This window comes from Aplidium turbinatum, chromosome 5, assembly GCF_918807975.1.
Source record: "Aplidium turbinatum chromosome 5, kaAplTurb1.1, whole genome shotgun sequence".
Classification (NCBI taxonomy): domain Eukaryota; kingdom Metazoa; phylum Chordata; class Ascidiacea; order Aplousobranchia; family Polyclinidae; genus Aplidium; species Aplidium turbinatum.
The window spans coordinates 36,493,153-36,511,340 of record NC_137476.1 but is presented as its reverse complement, the minus strand read 5'-3'; the positions used below and the strand labels follow the sequence as shown (position 1 = coordinate 36,511,340).

General features: G+C 38.0%; 2 protein-coding genes across 2 annotated transcripts; one reads left to right on the top strand and one right to left on the bottom strand.

The window, feature by feature from the left end:
- The first annotated feature begins 740 nt into the window (after positions 1-740).
- LOC145771303 (microfibril-associated glycoprotein 4-like) lies at positions 741-5,370 on the top strand. The gene is made up of 7 exons (XM_082583045.1): positions 741-952; positions 1,689-1,730; positions 2,195-2,325; positions 3,156-3,252; positions 3,408-3,504; positions 3,795-3,862; positions 4,663-5,370. The coding sequence occupies exons 1-7, from the start codon at positions 778-780 to the stop codon at positions 4,917-4,919; spliced, it is 867 nt and encodes a 288-aa protein (XP_082439171.1). The 5' UTR covers positions 741-777; the 3' UTR covers positions 4,920-5,370.
- A 2,581-nt stretch (positions 5,371-7,951) lies between these two features.
- LOC145770845 (microfibril-associated glycoprotein 4-like) lies at positions 7,952-17,578 on the bottom strand. Its single transcript, XM_082582580.1, has 7 exons — positions 17,297-17,578; positions 16,484-16,528; positions 15,418-15,545; positions 13,971-14,067; positions 13,518-13,617; positions 10,580-10,647; positions 7,952-8,770 (listed from the first exon to the last, which is right to left on the bottom strand). Exons 1-7 carry the CDS (start codon positions 17,520-17,522, stop codon positions 8,523-8,525), a joined length of 912 nt encoding a protein of 303 aa, XP_082438706.1. The 5' UTR covers positions 17,523-17,578; the 3' UTR covers positions 7,952-8,522.
- Positions 17,579-18,188: the final 610 nt, after the last annotated feature.

Genomic DNA, 18,188 nt, shown 5'->3' with positions numbered 1-18,188 from the left:
ATTTGGAAGTTAGTTGTTTCTATCTTATTACTACAGGCAGTTGTTTACAAAAAGAACTTAGGCTACTTGCTAACAACAGCGCTGCCATTCAGAGTTGCGTTTTTAAAAAGATAAAAAATAATTGGTTCCTAAAGTCATTTATTAATCGTGAGAACCATTCGAATAATGCTATTTTATTTTTTTATATCTTTTATTTGTATTTGTTTTACCATATTTTTTATGGTATTTATTTTTATTTTTTACTATTTTCAAACAAATAAGTTCTGTCTGATTTTAATAAATTACACAGTTGAAATGTTTCTAAAACGGTTAAATACTGTCAGTGAGTAAGATTGAAAGCTACATTTCAGTGGAAACAATTAAGTCAAGAGTTCGCGCTTGAGTTTGTAGGCGTGGATGTCCACCCAGCAGACTAAAACGTGACCTTTACAAGCAGATCGGTTCACGACTGAAGTACATAAGCAAGACATTTTGCTACAATACACATCTTTAAGTTACAGGTAAAGATATTGGCTATTTTATAAACAAATAAATTGAATGAATAATTGAATAATACAATATATAATTAAACAATAATGAACCAGTTGACATGAAGTGATGGGTATTATGATATCAGATTATTGTGAACTGCACGTTTTTTACTTTTATATTTCTTTGTTTGACATCTAGAATAACATAAAATTGCATTTTTGTGCATAAAACTAGTCCAGATATTGTATGCTTTGTGTTCCAGACAGAAACTCTTTTCAAAGTATTTACTAAAAGGTTACTTTCAAAATGAGACTGTTAAAACTTCTCGCACTCATGTTGTTGTCAAAGTATTGCGATTGTGGCAGGAGGCTTCTGTTCACTTGTCATTCCAGTAATCTCAACTGTGGTGAGGTGGATCGCTTGAAAATCAACAATGACAGAATACAAACTTTGATCAGCAGGGTTGAAAACTGCCAACAACGTAAGTAATAATAACAGTAATAACAACAACACTAACAATAAATTAAATTAAAAAAAGGGGGGGTTTGCGACACTAACAATAAACACTAACAATAAAATCTGACATAAAAGGTTAAACGCTACTTTACATTTTTTGCTGAAGTATCATTGGATGCAAATTTATTCAAACAGAATACGCTTGTAATAGATAATTCTATTTGAATAAGTTTGAGCATGAAAATTGTTTCTGCAAAAAAAAAATCAAGGATAGCGCTAATTGTTTATGTCAGCTTTTACTAATAATATTGCAAGTTTTGCTGTGTTGCAACTAGGTAATAACAATAATGTATAACTGTATATGCATCCTCACATTCAAACTGAAAATCATCCTGCAAGATATTCTACTTAAGATACAAGTTATTCAAGATATTCTACAAATACAAATCATACAGGGTCGATACAGTATTCGAAAACAAATTATTTAGATGCAGTTAATTGCTGGGTGGATGATTTTAGTCAAATTTAAAATACGTTTAAGTATTTTGATTAAGAATAAAAAACATGTTTAGCATTGCCTAGCTGTGTACTTCACTTTCATAAAGAAGAAAAAAAAAAGTAGGCGGTAATGTATGAAGTTTTTATACAAACTTTGTTTGGGCACAGAGTAATAATACGTTAAGTATAAAGCAAACAGTAATTTGTAAAAATTTTAATCCTAAAAGCTTTTACATTTAAAATTGTTCAATTTTATTTTATAGCGAGAACAGCCGCACCAACAAATCCCGTTGTACCTCCCACTTGTGAGTATGCGACTAAATGTCTTACACCTTTCCAAACTGACTTACACCTTTCAATACTGACAAACGCATGAACATTGTTGCAAACGTATAGATTTAACTGCTTTACTTCAGCTTCAAATCACGTTATATTGTTACCAAATAATCTTCCTCTTGTGCATGATGTGGTCACAGTCACTTCATTCCATTGAGGCATTGCAGTCATTGGGCCGTGTTACTGTCAAGCGCCTGTAAACTTGGAATTTTAATTCCGAAGTCCATAAATGGGGCAGTGATGTGAACCAAATAGTAACAATTTGAAATACGACAATTAAAGAAAGATTGCACGGGTTCTCATGTCAAGGCATGGTTAACAACTGGCGAAAGTGTAAAGAAAGGATTTTCCTTTTCGATTTTTTTATTTTTATTATTTCAATTTCCATCTCACAACGAAAATTATTATTAAATAAATTTTATTTATTCTTCAGATTATGTGGGACCGAAACCCTTAGCCGAGATCTTTCGGTGGATACCAAATGACGGGGTTTATGAGATAATAATGAAATATGGAACCATAGTCAAAGGTTACTTTGAGACAAGAAATGGTTTTGTGTGGTTGGTAAGTCACACCAAGTCATGCAAAGATTGGTTTTACCTGATTGAATGTTAAAATAACTATCAACAATCTTAAAGCGTAGCCTGTATAAGATGATGTATGAAAGCATATTATCTTTAACGTATAGGCTGGTGCACTCATATTATCAACAACGTCTGTGTTTTCATCACTTGAGTAAAATCCGAAAACGTTTTCAAATTCCATTTCTACAACGAGCAGTTAGCTTTTAACAGGCGTTTTTATTACATCAAATTAATCCAAAAGTCGATAAAAAGCAATTGTTTTATACAACTATCAAAATCAGAACAAATCGTTATTTCTATTCATAGGTATGTACGTACATTATATAAGATATTGATTTAGCTGGTATCATCATCATCATCATCATTTTCAGCCTGTGAGAGCCTTCTGCAGAGCGTAAGCCTTCCCTTTTTCATGCCAATTTACATGAGTATTGAATATGTGCTATAGTTGGTACCAATTGGTTGTATTGCATTGTTTGTCAATGTCGTCCTTCCATCTTACTTTTGGTTTTCCTTTCTTTCTTTTGGTTTCTCGTGGTGTCCATGTTGTTAATTATTTTTTAGTCCATCTATTGTCCCGATATCTTGCTATATGACCGGCCCAAGACCATTTTAGTTTCTTGATTGTGCTTAATATATCTCGTAATTTCGTTTGATTTCTGATCTATTCGGCAGTCTTTTTTTCCTCGCCGTGTACTCGCCATGGTATACATTGACAAACGGGAAAATTTATAATGAATTAAAAATAAGATTTTGTTCCATAAAGTCTTTCATATCGTTTTTCATATTAAAATTAATCGATGCATTCAGGTTTTCCAGAAAAGAACCACAGGCCTCTTATCGTTCTATCGCAACTGGGAATCCTATAAGGATGGGTTTGGAGATATTGAAAAAGAATTTTGGTGGGGTTAGTTTTGTTATTTAGTTTTATAAGTTTCGTCAATGTATAATGTAAAACGACAAGGTATCGACCAAGCAGTGCAGATTTACTATCTTGCCTTTGACGCAGCTCACAAGAAAACATTATCATGAAAACATTTAACCATCACTCCAACTCTACAGGTTTCAAATATCTTCATTTCATCTTGACTGAGGATCCTTATATTCTTCGGGTCGATCTCTTGGACGATCAGAAGAAGGTCGCCTGGGCTGAATACACGTAACAATCTCCATCAATTTTGTTTGAACATAGAACTTGTGTACAAACACATAGCTGTTTGTTACTAACAATCGATATAGAAATATATTGTTGTTGCGTAGTGGCGCAAAAAATGACCAAGTATAGCCTACCTACGATTGAAACCGCTGGTCCAGCTAAAAACTATAGTGTTAAATTCAAAAGAAACTATCAAAGTATTTTTCAGTTTATCGCTAATTGACATTCGATCGTTTACTGTATACTTGTGTAATGTAGCCAAATAGCCGGTAACACTGAAATATCACTTGCAGGAACTTTACGATCGGGAATGAAACAGAGAAATACGCATTGAGCATTGGTGGTTACAGTGGAACTGCAGGTTACGTTTGTTTGTATTAATAAAACATCTTTTAAATAGTATAGTAACAACAATATCTTTTAATGCGATTCAACGTATTCAACCTTATTCTGTTTGAAGAAGGACCTTCTGATGATCCTCCTTTTAGGGAAAAACAGGCTGTCAAGGGTTTAGAGACTAATTACTATATTTGATTTAATTCGCTCTGCTTGGCTTTTTGCTTGGCATTGTGCACTTTTTGTAGCATTAATAGTATTTATTGTTTATATAACTTATTATATAGTTTGTGTATGCTCATTATATAGTTTCCGCCTCGTTAGCTCAGTGGTTACGCGCCCGGCTAAAGATCACGCGGCGCAAGTTCGACTCTCGGGGTGTGCGCTTGAGCAACGCATTTCAAGACTGCTCTACAGTCAGGGCACCTAGTGAATAGAATAATTCCCTGGCAGCAACACTTCAATAATTAATCGGAAAACTTTACTCTGTCAATCTCGGTAACCGGTAGGCCTACTGTGTCAAGAGCCTCTACAAGAATGCGAAACTACCAGGAATAACCAATCATGGCTTTGTCAGTCCGAGGATAAAGATTTAAACCAACCAACTGTATTATTATATAATACGATGCATTCTGAAGCACATTCAAACATCCTCCTACAATACCAAGAACTGATCGTATGAGTTTTCTGTGTACAAAAAGAATTCAATCTTTGAGTTTGTGTTTCTTATCAATATAATGACAAACTTCCGGCTTGTAAACAAATTCTTGACGATTAAACTTTTTTATTTAATTTATCAAAAGGCAGTGACAGATTTTGTTGCAGGCGATTCATTAGAAATCCACAACAATCGGTCGTTCACCACCATTGACAAAGACAATGATTTATGGATCGGAGGGAACTGTGCCAGGGAACATTATGGAGCCTGGTGGTACTCTCAGTGCCAGGTTTCCAACTTGAACGGTCTGTACATCACTGGTGGACAGATTAGTAACAGGGCCATCAACTGGTACTCTTGGAAGAAGAATTACTATTCCTACTTGCAATGCAAGATGAAACTACGCCCTCACATTATTGGGTGAAGACAATGAACTATTACATAAAGCACGAAACAGTAATCAGAAACAATATTTTGATATTTTACATGTAAATGTGTTAGTATTTTATTGTATATAAAATATATAGTGACAGTGATTATATAATGGGAAAAATGTAGCTAGGCTACTTATATTGAGTTCATGAGCTGTGCATCCCAAACGAGTTTTATTATGGCGTGTGAGGTGTTGCATTATGAGCCACAATAGTGGATTCGTACAAAACCTGGGATAGCTTAGACATTTCGCGTGTCCTGCGAAAATTCATTTTTTTGCAACCCAATTAGATTGTTTCGTTAGTAACCTCTAAGAAGTTAGTTTCAAAAATTTATCATTTGCAAGATTGGTTTTCAATTATCGTGTGTTTTGTCTTACCAATGTGAATGAATATTACAATTTTGCTTGCTAGTCAAATGAAGTGATTTGTCTCCATAGCGCTAGAACAGAGTGAATAAACTTCCCAAAAGTTCACGTTGCGTGAGTGTACCAAGTAAAGCTACTATGTTTTCTTGCAATGAGAAGTCTTTTGCTAAAAGTATCGAGTGTTCTTTTTCTGGCGCCAACAATATGACAGCTGATATAACAAATAGCAAACCTATGTCACTGTGCAAGCGTTGTCAAAGCGGCAGGCCTACGACTATACTGTAAATTCAAAGTGGTTTTTCAAGGATATTGTTTGAAGACCAAATCGTCTACGAAAACACTTCAGCTAGTAATCAAATTTATTTTATTTCGTAAGACGTCTTGGCAGTTCATTCGTTCGTTACTCCAGTTTTAGCAGAATTGTATTTAAACTTAAGGATTAGTCTGAACACGATAATATTTTCAAAACCTGAAATTATTTCTATTTTTTGAAAAATTAATTATTTTCCAATGTCATGAAGTTTAATTTCATTGATGACGTCACAATTAGGCATGTCTTGTTTTAAGTAACGCTTTAATTGTTACCTCGGCTCGAGAAGGTTTTTAGAACTCAAAGAGCGTATTTATTTGTCGCAAGAGAATGAAATAATGCCACATAGATGTTATCACAATGAAGAATGAATTTAGTTCAGACTATGACTCGCATTTTATTTCAGCGTTAACCACAAACCCGTACTATGTTGACGTCAGACCCTTACAACCTGAGTTAATTTCCAACCCTGAACTTTAACGTTGCCAATATCATTAGCTTTCTTTGAATAAAGGAAACATTACAAAGCGTTGTGATCATATTCTATACTTTAATTTATGTCGTATAAACGTTTAATTATCGCGAAAAGTATTTTCAATGTATGTAGCCGAGTAGCCTAACCCAGGGGTCCGCAAATACCTGGCACGACCCAAATCGTTCGAAATCTTGGCGACCCAAACGTTTCAGAAGCATATACTTTTACGCAAAATACTTTGCAAATTAATATCAATTTCAATACAGTCGTCCCCACTTATTAATCCTACATCGGAACCTGACGATTTTGGGCTAATAAGCGGGTGGACAATGGGCATGTTAAGCAAGGGACGATTCTCTGCCGCTCCTATGCCTTCAGTAATTCCGGAATAGACCAAATTGGGCTTAATAAGCGGGTAGACCTATTAACCGTGCGCTTTGTCGTCGTGTTGTGAGCCTCTGGAGCCGAGAGTCTATCCTTTTACCATCTCAGACTCACAAAGTTCCCGGACCACACTGGAAGGCGACTGGAGACCAGTCTTTGATCTTATCATCCATGACACGTAGACCTTCTACTCCGTTAGGTGGCTTGAAGATGGTACAGTCATTGATAATGTGGTCTGCGGTCTGTTCCTCGGCACCACATTCACAGGAGGAGGAAGAGGCCATTTCCCATTGGTGCATGGTTGAGCGGAAAAGTCCGAAGCCCGTAAGAAGACGGTTGAGGCGTACCCACGCCTGTCTTTGTAGTCTCATGCCGATGGGACATGTATCGGCATCGGAGATGAACGAGTGGAGTCTGGTGGTACTTGACTTCCGTTCAGAATTTCATTTATGGTACGCCCATGTAGCCGCAGACATGTCTTGTTCACCAGCTTTGTTGACCAGAAGTTGAGCGGCTGGCACAAATGGGTGTCTGGATTTCAGTCGACGGGGGTGCTTGTTTGGGGGAGCAGAGATGTTGTGGTGGAGAAGGTGGTTAGGCTCCAGTGCTTGTCGGCCGAGAGACAGAGTGGCATCTTCGCGACGAAGCTCAGCAGGTTGGATGCCAGCGAGAATGTGGAGATTGTCCAATGATGTGGGACGCTGGCACCAGATCTCTTATTACCAGACAGGTGCACAGTATTCTGCTGTACTCTGGTGTACAATACTCTGCGGAAGCACCAAACAGGTGCACAATACTCTGCTGAAGATTAGACAAGGGTTAAGGCTGCTATACGCAAAGTGTCAGCCCTCACCACCCAGCTAGAGCCTGCCAGGCGCTTGAGTAGCGCAGCGCCGGATGTCAGTTTCTTGCGCATCGACACCAAATGGTGGCGGTATGTGAGCGATCTGTCCAGTGTCACCCCAAGCTATCTTGGCTCGGGCAGAAGGACAGAGATTTTCCGTTGTTCTGGACGTGTAGCTCACGATCAGCTTCCCGATTGTGGAGGTGGAAAGCTGCTGCCACAGTTTTGGTTTCGCTGAGTTTCAGTCGCCAGTTCTGGAGATAAGCTGAGAGAGTTTCATCAAAGAGTGTATGATTGTTTTATTTTTGTATTGAGTATGTAGCCTATTTTGTATTGTTTTATAGTGAGCAGTCAGGTTCAGTTCTTGCTGCAATACCGAGAAACACATCTATTTATTTTTACCATACAAGTTATATTTATAGTAAGTTTAAACCGTTTTGCGACCCACTGTGAATGATCTCGCTACCCAAATTTGGGTACTGACTCACTATTTGCGGACCTCTGGCCTAACCTATACGCTATTGTGATGAGAACCATAGAAAGTTAACATGCAACTTAATTTTTTATATGAAAAAAGAAGAAAGTAAGTTATAAAGTAAATCTAGCTGTTTTCCCAAGCAAGCGCATCACCTTGAAACCATCTTGTGTACATAGTTTATTGTGTTTAACAAATTTGAATGCTTACGAAACTAAACAACACTTTCTGATATTCATGTAGACACAATATTTACAAAGTGATTGGAGAAAACTACAGTAGCCTACCTTAAAAATACAACATGCTACTAACCTGCTGGTGTTTACATGTCCCAGCAGTAGACCTATGTTTTTATAATGAATGAGCTTGTCGGTCTGAATTTTTCTTTCAAACTAATATTACCTTTATTTCTGATGACGGTAAAAGTGGATTGATAAATTACAGTACAGCGCAAAAATAAAAACACCGAATATGAATGTCATAGTCCATGCCATGATATATCCAAGGCAAAGTCATTCAAAGCTTTCACAATTAACTCATTAACTTGGGTTCAAAGAATTCTAATGGATTTTTTGATGTTTTAACAAAAATAAACAAAGAGAAAAGTACGAAAACGTATTGATAAACATAATAGTTTCATTTCACAATTTCAGCAGTTATTGTCCACAACAAATGAATCGTAAGCATATAGAGCTTGTAGTGTTTGTAACAGTTCAGTAAACACTCGATGACTTGTAACTTTATTTCGGTCTAATTTTCATCGAGGCTTTTTTCATGGAATAGTTTCTAAACTTCCAATGGTACCAGTTGACACCCCTGTTGTTAACCTGCCCCCCAATCAAGTACTCTCCATTCAAGTTCGACGCCTGGCAAGCATTGTACCACCATGCCCCTCTATGGGTCTGGGCGCAGTTTCCGCTGGCCCAGTCATCATTGTCTCTGTCTTTTGTGGTAAAATCATGGCCGTTGTGGAAATCCAAAGAGTCACCTACCAAAAAGAGATAAATATATTCGCAATATACCGATAAAGCGACACTTGTGTTGCGAAACTTTATAATAAATTTGATTTTTCCATTTATTGTTATACTCTATGTTGTTTCAACTAAAAAAAAAATCGCTACTGTTGGGCTAAGGGACATGCGGACAATCAAGCAATTAAACGTTTGTTAGAATATTCTGAAATAAACATCTGCCTGCTGTTTCGGAAGTTATATAATACTGTTAGAACCAAGGGCGCGGGAAGTAGGGGTGCTCAAGGGGCTGCAGCCCCTCCTAGAACAAATTCAGCCCCCTCTGGAATTTTCAATAATTGCTTCAGCCCCTCCTAGAAAATTCTGACAATTTAAGGTAGGCTTAGCCTACATAACATATTTTCAGAAATTTTTTCGAACAATAATTGCTACGATGAATCGAGTTCCTGTTAGGCTACGTGTGGTCGCACTCATCATTTGCAATAAAGAGTCGTCAATACCTCGCAGTAGCGGTACTAGTCACTCTGCCTATACTAACACGGCGGTCCATCGTTTATTGGACATCATTCTGCAATATTTACATTTCATGCGTACTTCTGAACATTACAATAATGCATGATATTGCTTTGTCATGTCTGACCGACATGATAGAAGATAGTGCAATGAAAGGAGACGCACATGCAAACATATTCGGCTGGGTAAATCAAGCACGCACGATACGGCTTTACTTTGCGATTGCCTGCACCGGTGAAGTTTTTCAGCCTGCAGAAGCCGTCGCAAGATAGCTCCAAAACAAGATCTTTGCTTCTTCAGCTTTGGAATCAATCACCATTCTCCGCGAACGGATCAAAATCTCAGAAAAGATGAACTCGTTTCCAAGCTTATGGAAGCAGCGAACGTCTTTGCGTCTGTCAATAACCTAAAGACGCCAAAGGATCCCCGAGTGAGCAAAACTCCAGCAAGATTTCGAAACACAGAGGAATCGGATACTTTGTCGTCTGCGGGAGAAGGAGCTTGGAAACGGCAATACATCGAAGCCCTTGATTTGGTTCAAGCTGAGCTTGATTGAAGATTTGACCAGGCTGATCTGCTTACAGCAGCCAACAGAGTGAAGGCCCTTTTGAGCTGTGCAAACGGTGAGGAAAGATCTGATACTGAGATCAGCTTACCCGATGCCATCGCCTAAAAACGGAACCTACTTTGCTCAGCGATGTTAAGTGGAAAAACCGCAAACTCCGTTCAAAAGGTTGCTGAGCTATTATCGCAAATAAACCCTTAAACACTACATCTTTTCAAAGAAACGCGAAAATTCGTGCTCTGCCTTTGCCTCTCGGTTTCAGCTGCATCATCACAACGTTCTTTTTCTGCTCTAAGACGCCTGAAAATGTGGTTGAGAAGCTCAATGACATAAAAAAGACTAATGTTACTTATCTTGCGTTGATGCATGTCCACCAAAACATTTTGGACACTGTCGATGTCAAAGAACTCATGACACAGTTCTTAGAGAAAACACCTGAGCGAAAATCTATCTTCGGAAGCGTGTGAGAGCACATTTTCACAAACTGTCTTTTTCATATCACTTTATAATTTGTTCGTTTTCATTCTTCATTTGTTACAATTTACAATGTGTGTGTTTTGGCGCCGTTTTTTACACAGGAGATGACCGAATGCCCACTACTAGTTTAAAATGTTCTCCCACATAAGGGGGTCTGGGGGGCGAAGCCCCCCAGAAGCTGACAACACTACGGCAGCTTCAGCCCCCCCTAGAAAAAAATAGTTCCCGCGCCACTGGTTAGAACTACACATCGGCTAGAGCTATTGCATACCTGCATCTCCTCTGTAGCCTGATACAGTCAGTTTGTAGTTAGCGGTTGCATCTCCGATGGTGAAAGTTCTGCAAATCACATATAACCGAACATCATTTGGTCTTTCTGAGCGTTCGGCCTTGCGGCGCGGCCTTGACTGATTTTTTTTCTTGTTAGATTAGGCTTGAAAATAAGGGTGTCCGACGTTTTTTTCGTAAACAGTTTTTCGTAAAACAATTGTTCGTAAGCAATTGTTCGTAAAATCAATTCTTCGTAAAGCAATTCTTCGTAAAGCAATTCTTCGGGCATGCAATTGACCGTAATACTAATTGTTCGTAAACAAATGTTCATAAAAGTTAGGCTACAGCTTTTTTTAAAAACAACAGTTACAATTGTTTACGAACAATCAATTAGGGTAGCCTATATGCTAGAGATGTGCTAATTGTGCTTAAAGTCGTGCTGTACCTGTAGAAGTGTAGAGTGTAGACGAGCAGACAGAGTGTAGAGTCCCTGATTCAAAATGGCATTACAGTTTGTGAGCAGCGAAAAAGGAAAGCCAAAACTTTTGTATAGTGGCCACCTTTATTACAAAGATTATAGTGCACTTAACGCACAAGGACAAGAAACTACTTATTGGAAATGTGAGCATTTTAATAAGAAATGTCCTGCACGAGTAACAACTACTATGGCAGCCATTGTAGGCTACAATCCAGAGGTGAGCACAATCATGCTGGAGATGCTGGTCATGTCGAAGCAGCAAAGGTTATGGAAAATATTCGTTGTGCAGCAAAAGACAGTCGTGATGCCCCAAGTTACCTCGTCTCAGCAAAAACTATTGGACTCAGTCAAGCCACGGCAGCAAAACTGCCAAGTGTGCAGAGCATGAAAAGGGCAGTCACCCAAGTGCAATTGAAGGAAAATGCAGGCCCGGCAATCCCACATTCTCTCCGTGACATTGTGCTTCCAGTAGAGTACAAGCAAACGTTTGCTGGTGTAACATTCTTGGCCTATGATTCTGGGGCTGGAGATAACCGTATGGTCCTCTTTGCTACTGAAAGAAATCTGCAGCTCCTTGCCCGTTCAAAGCACTGGTATGCTGACGGCACCTTCAAGACAGTGCCTTCAATGTTTGAACAGCTTTACACAATACACGGACTGAAGGAAAACACTTCAGTGCCTCTGGTGTATGCCCTGCTGGGGGACAAAATGAGAGGGACATACATTCATCTGCTGCAAAAGATCAAGGAGTTGTTACCTGCTGTTGCTGTTCCAGAGACAATCATGACTGACTTTGAGATGGCCATGGTCAATGCAGTAAGCAGAGAGTACCCACTTTCAACTCACCGTAGCTGTTTCTTCCATTTGTGCCAGTGCATTTGGAGAAAGACGCAATCAAGTGGCCTGAAGGAGCAGTACGAGACAAGTGCAGAGTTTGCTCTGAGGCTGCGCATGTTGTCGTCTCTGGCCTTTGTGCCTATTGATGAAGTCAGCCGGGCCTTTGACATTCTCATTGATGGGAATGTATTACCAGATGTTGCTCAGCCAGTAATTGACTACTTTGAAGACACTTGGGTTGGGCGCCCAGATCGTCGTCAAGGGCGCCGTCCTCCAATGTTTCCAATTCAAATGTGGAACTGCTATGATGGCGTCCTCAGTGGCCTTCCCAAAACTAATAATAGCATTGAAGGATGGCACAGAGGGTTCATGTTCCAGGTATCTGCAAATCATCCAGATATTTGGAAGTTCATATCTGCAATCAAGCGAGAGCAAAATCTAAATGAGGTTCGCATTGAACAGTAGGCCCTATGTCAGTGGCCAGGCAGGACCCCCTCCAAAGAAGAAGTACAAGGACAGTGCAGAAAGACTAACTAGAGTCGTCCGAACTTGGCGTCAAGACTTTCAAGATGATGAAATTTGTGATTACTTGCGTGGAATTGCACACAATACTTCATACTAAACTTGGCTCGTGGACAATTTGTAAGAAGTTACTCAAAGTAGTATTGGTAGTGTAAGCAAAGAATTGCTAAACACAGACAATTGTTGTATTCCAATAAATAACAAAAAATGCGTTTTTTCATTGTGCTTGTTTGTTTGTGTCGTCGTAACTTGGTTATTCAGGAAAATTTGCATTACGCACCTTCATCGGAAATTGCAAGACAAACCTTGCTGTTGCGAAAAATTGTTCACGAACAATTCACCTATCACCTGTTTACGAACAATTCACCTATACGAAGAATTGATGTATACGAACAATTGCTTTACGAAGAATTGATTTTACGAACGATTGTTTACGAAAAATTGCTTTACGAACAATTGTTTACGAAAAATTGCTTTACGAACAACTGTTTACGAACAATTCACCTATAACCGAAAATAAGTGCAGAAAATCGAGAAATACGGTATAGACTTTGCTATGGGTAATGTCTACACGCTATATCAGAAATAGATGATCGGCAAATTTCTGGAAAGCGCTTCAATCTTTATTAATTTAATTAAATTAAACATATCTTTTCATAAACAATTCCAATTTCATGTTGGTACTTAAAACATAGTAGCCTATAAAGGTTTTGCTTAGAGCTTTGATAGAAGATAACCAACGATTCTAAATCAATATTTTAGTATTTCATTTTAGTAAGACTTCGAACACGTCTGTCCTGATGCGCTGTTTTCGTTGTTGTGATCGAAGTTTCTAAATTCACATTTACCCAAAACTACAAGCATTTCAATTTCTGTTTTACCCATATCCTCCAAGATTCAGTTTAAACTGAAGCACAATAGGAAGAACGCCAAGTTGTACTGCAACTTAGTACTAAGTAACGATAGTGCGACTACGTTGAAGTGTGCGCTTCAAGACGTGGCCTGTATCTAGAAATACTTAAAAATCTCTCTGTTTGTGCGTAAATTTAAATTGACGCTAAAAGGATATGGCAAGACGAGGCACAAAAATTTGGCAAATTACGTATATTCAGCATAGGCCGTATTGTTTTCAGCATCGTCCAAGTCAATCCGAAGAACATAAGCGTCTCCTGTGCCCACCACTTCATGTAGGTAATCAAGACCTGGAAAATAATGAGACTATGATTTAAGTTTTATGACACTACAACTGAAGCGGTACAACTACAACGGTACAAATGAGAGGCGCACGGCACAACAATACAATTCCAAAGAAAAAAGCGGTAATTTATTAGTTTTTCTCCCCTGGCATCACTTCTGGTCCTGATCCAAAGCGACTACAGGCTATCCCGTACACTCCTGTCAACGATATTGTGCAAATGTTTTAGTGAGTTTAATCTTTTCAGCTTTTGTTGATGATGTCACATAAACGCAATAATTGCCTGAGTCTATCCGTGTGTTGCTATTTCTGATCATCTATGACAACTGCAGAATTACAGTCATGGCCACATTGTCTTACCCCACCAAAACGCGTCATGTATGTCCCCGAATCCATCTTGATAGGATTTCCAGTTCTGATAGAAGTCCACTCGTCCATGGGTACGTTTTTGAAACACCTTATGAAAGACATTAGCATCAAAACTTCATCTTTTGAGTTCAATTTAAAATCTGCCTTCAACTTTGCTATACTCATTTTTGCATGTTTAATGATCATTTCACATTACTATAAGAATGTAATGAGAATGTACTGTATCTGCGGTTAGAAAATAACTTTCTCACAATCTTAAAGGGATACTAAAGGAAAAACCTGACTTGGCGATTTTCCACGTTCTTTCTGTTTAACATGCTACCATAAAACGATTTTCAATATAATTTTGCCCCATTGCGGTCTGACCACGAGTGCGCACGTGCTTTTTTCAAAGCTTTCAAAACCAGAATGGGCCTGAGCAGCGAAGCGTGCGACTGTACAGTCTACGTAACAAAAGACGAGCAATCAGTTGATCATGCAACAGTTGTTATTGCCGGCGATTTAACTGTAGGCTATGTATGTATGTACATCAAAACATCAGATTTCAACTTCAAAACATCAGACAGTTTGCTCAAAACCTCAGATCTGATGTTAAAACATCAGATGTTGTAACGTGGCTTTTGTTATTGCTGTCTTTTATTACGTATTCTCGAGCTGTGTTTGCACTTTTTGGTCATTTTGAAAAAAATGAAAATAAATGAAACATTAGACTTTGGGCCTTGCCAGCGCCATTGAAAACAATTTTTTTTCGGTAATTTTTTTTGAAATGTATTCTTGAATGTTCAGTTTACGCATTTTAATGCTTAATTCCCGTTTGAAAATTTCATTTAGTATGCCTTTAATACTGGAATGCCAAACGTGCCTAAATAGTTTTTCAATAAACGATTTAATCATTTTACGTTCTTAATGAAATAATATAAATTCTCACTGAACAGGATATAATTAATTAATAATTTAGAATATATTATGTAATGAAATATATAAACGTAGGCTATAAGGATATAACTATTTTTGATTTAATTCGCTGTGCTTGGCTTTTTGCTTGGCATTGAGCACTTTTTGAAATATTAATAATATTTATTGTTTAAGGATGTAACATAAGAAAATGACATAATTTAGGTTATATTAATGATAGAAATCATTTCAAATGAATAATAATAACAGTATAATATTTCAGCAGGCCTATAGCGAGGCATTGACTTTGCAAACTATGTTTTTGGGCTCTGAGCATGACAATAGCAATAAAATAGTTCATCTAATCATAATGTTCAGTAAAATAGAATGTTTTCATGCGATTTTGAACTTATTCAATTTCTTTTCTTCCTTGGTGCAAACAGACAAACAATATATAACTCAACAACTTTTACAGTTTTACAGCATTTTACAAAACGAATTTCCTGTTTGAATATGACGTGATAATGCTAATGCATCAACCCACCAGCCAAGTGTTGCCGTCTTTGTTTTCAACATATCCAGGGACAGTTTTTCCTCCAAGAATGATGTTGTAGACTCCATCTCTGGGAACTCCGTTGGTGAAGATGTCTGTTAGAGTTCGTGGCGGGGATGCTGTTTCATGAGATAATAATAATGTTATGGTTTTTATTTATTGTCGCTCTATAACTGTAAAGTCTTTAGCGACAGGGCTCATTTTTAATTGCCTATCAAACTTATTATTTCATCACATTATTACCCGACTTATTCTCACTGCATTATGCAAGAAAGAACACAATCGGTACCGTTTTTAAAGTCTTCGGTTTGACCCGGTCGGGAATCGATCTCAGACCTACCAGCACCAGAGCCAAAGGCGAAAGCACTTCGCCACTAAGCTGATTATTTCATGAGATGCAAGGACAGAAAATAGTAAATCAATCCTTTTTTACTTAAATTTAGCGTCTGTGCGCGTTGAATCAACGTGAAAAAGTCTTATATTGTAATTGAGATCTAGAAGCTACTCTGAAGATAAAACTGGTGGTCTACAAGTTAATCTTCTGGTGTGGAAAGCAATCAACTGTTTCAATGAAGGATTTTTCGTGTCTAACTGTTCAACCCAACTTAGAAAGCTCAACAAATATTATAAACTTTTACTCCAAAATAAGTAGGCATTAGATTTATGGCAGTGGCCGAGTTGTTAGCGCGTTGGGCTCGCAGTCGAGAGCCTGCATGTTCGACTCCAGCCACCCGCACTTGCTGTTGTTTCTCTGGGCAAGAAACTTTACGATACTTGCCTCTACCCAGTGATCGATTTCGAGTAATGGATGTTACCAAATTTAAGTCATAAGTAGAGTAGACAACCGGAAACAAATATTGCAGTCGGCTGCAGCGTGGGTCAGGTGTACGTCGGAAGGCGTACACCGATGCATAGCGCTCAAGTCTGCTTTCTCGCAATGCAGGATAAAGACAATAAAAAAACAAAAAAATAAAAATAAACGTTGCGTTACAAAATATTACGACAAACAGACATGTCATGTGGCCTATCAATCAAAATATCTTGAAGCATTATTTACTTGTGGTCGTTGCAAGGGTTGTAGTTCCTATGTTTGAACCCGAACCTGAAAGTATTTGGAAATGGTAAGTAAGCTGAAAATAGAAGATAATTTGCAATTGATTGAGTTTCGCTTTTAGCAGCAGCTAACAGCTAACAGTGAGGAAGATAAATTTGCCTGATCAACGTTGAAACTTAACCAGATTACATAATTTTTTTTATTAAATAGGTTGGTTTTGAATCTTCATCCTCGGACTGACAAAGCCTTGATAGGTAACTCCTGGTAGATTCGCATACTTGTAGAGGTTTTTGACGCAGGGCCGGTTACCGAGATTGGCAGAGTGAGGTTTTCCGATTGCTGAAGTGTTGTTGCCGGTGAATTATTCCATTCACCAGGTGCCACTGAATGGAGAGCAGTCCTGAAATGCGTTGCTTAAGCCACACTCTGAGAACCGAACTAGTACCACGTGATCTTGAGTCGAGCGCGTAACCACTGAGTTGATGGGGTAAACAAAAACTTTGTTTCTTCAAGTCCATTAGAACATCAGGAATTGAAAGATTGTTACTTGATGCTGAGTGATTTAGATAAAAAACAGAAATATGCTTTGCAGTTGTCAAAAAGCTTTATTAGATTATAAAAAGGTCCATTTTGAAAAAAAATTTAAAGCAAATGCACTATGATTCAAACATTGTTACTTATGTTAATTTGTAAATCACAATTGCTGCGACTCATTCGAATTAATTCAAGCGTCATAATTATTGCTCGTTCTGTGCTGACGTCATAGACATGAGCAAGCAAAGCTGAAAACTAAAATAAAAACAATTTTGCTCCAACCTGTGCAGGATGCCCTCAAGTTCTGGAGCTTCAGCTCCAACCTCTGCAAGATGTGTCTGTTTGTCAGAATGTCATGTTGAAGAATTGAATTGTCATAGTGACCGTGGCTGTGTCCCGAGTGGATCCCGACCTGGCCCGGGTCGTCACATTCAAACACGATCTGACTGTCAGGCCGAACGCACGTGATCGCGGCCAGCATCAGCAGACTCATTGCAAAGCGCTTCATCGTTTTGTTGACTTTTTATATTTCAATCAATATCATACAAACTATGAAAAGGAGCCTGCTTCTATGAGTTTGTGAACAAATATATAGGCTACAGTAGGTCTGCTATGAGTTTCAAATAACAGTAGTAGCCTAATGGTTATGTCGTAAAAGAATAGTCTAATATTAATCAATAATAATTTTGTAACGTAACAAGAAATAAATTTAAATAGAGACACCAGAAAGGATTTTGGTAACAATATCACGCATATTACAGTGAAGTTGATTTGATAACAATGCCACTATAGTCGACTAAGGGTTAATCTTTGCAAAATTAGACACATTTATTTTTTAGACTACTTTTATGCTGAGGTCTTCTTATTTTGTTCATTCTTGAAACATTAACTAAATCTCACAAAGTCTTAAGCTATTAATCTTCAAAAAGAGAACATAACTACTGACTCGCCTATGTCTTTGATTAAACAGTTGTAAGCTTATTTTAGGATAGATTTGATATTTTTAACTTCAGCCTGTTGAATAATATTGCGTAGGTGTAGTCGACTATTTGTAGAAACTGAATTGGCTCCATCCAACCAAATTGCTTTTGTATTATTTGCTCTCCCACGGAATAAATATCTTTCCTCTACATGCGTTCTTTAGATAAACTTAAATGACTTTTACAGCAATTAG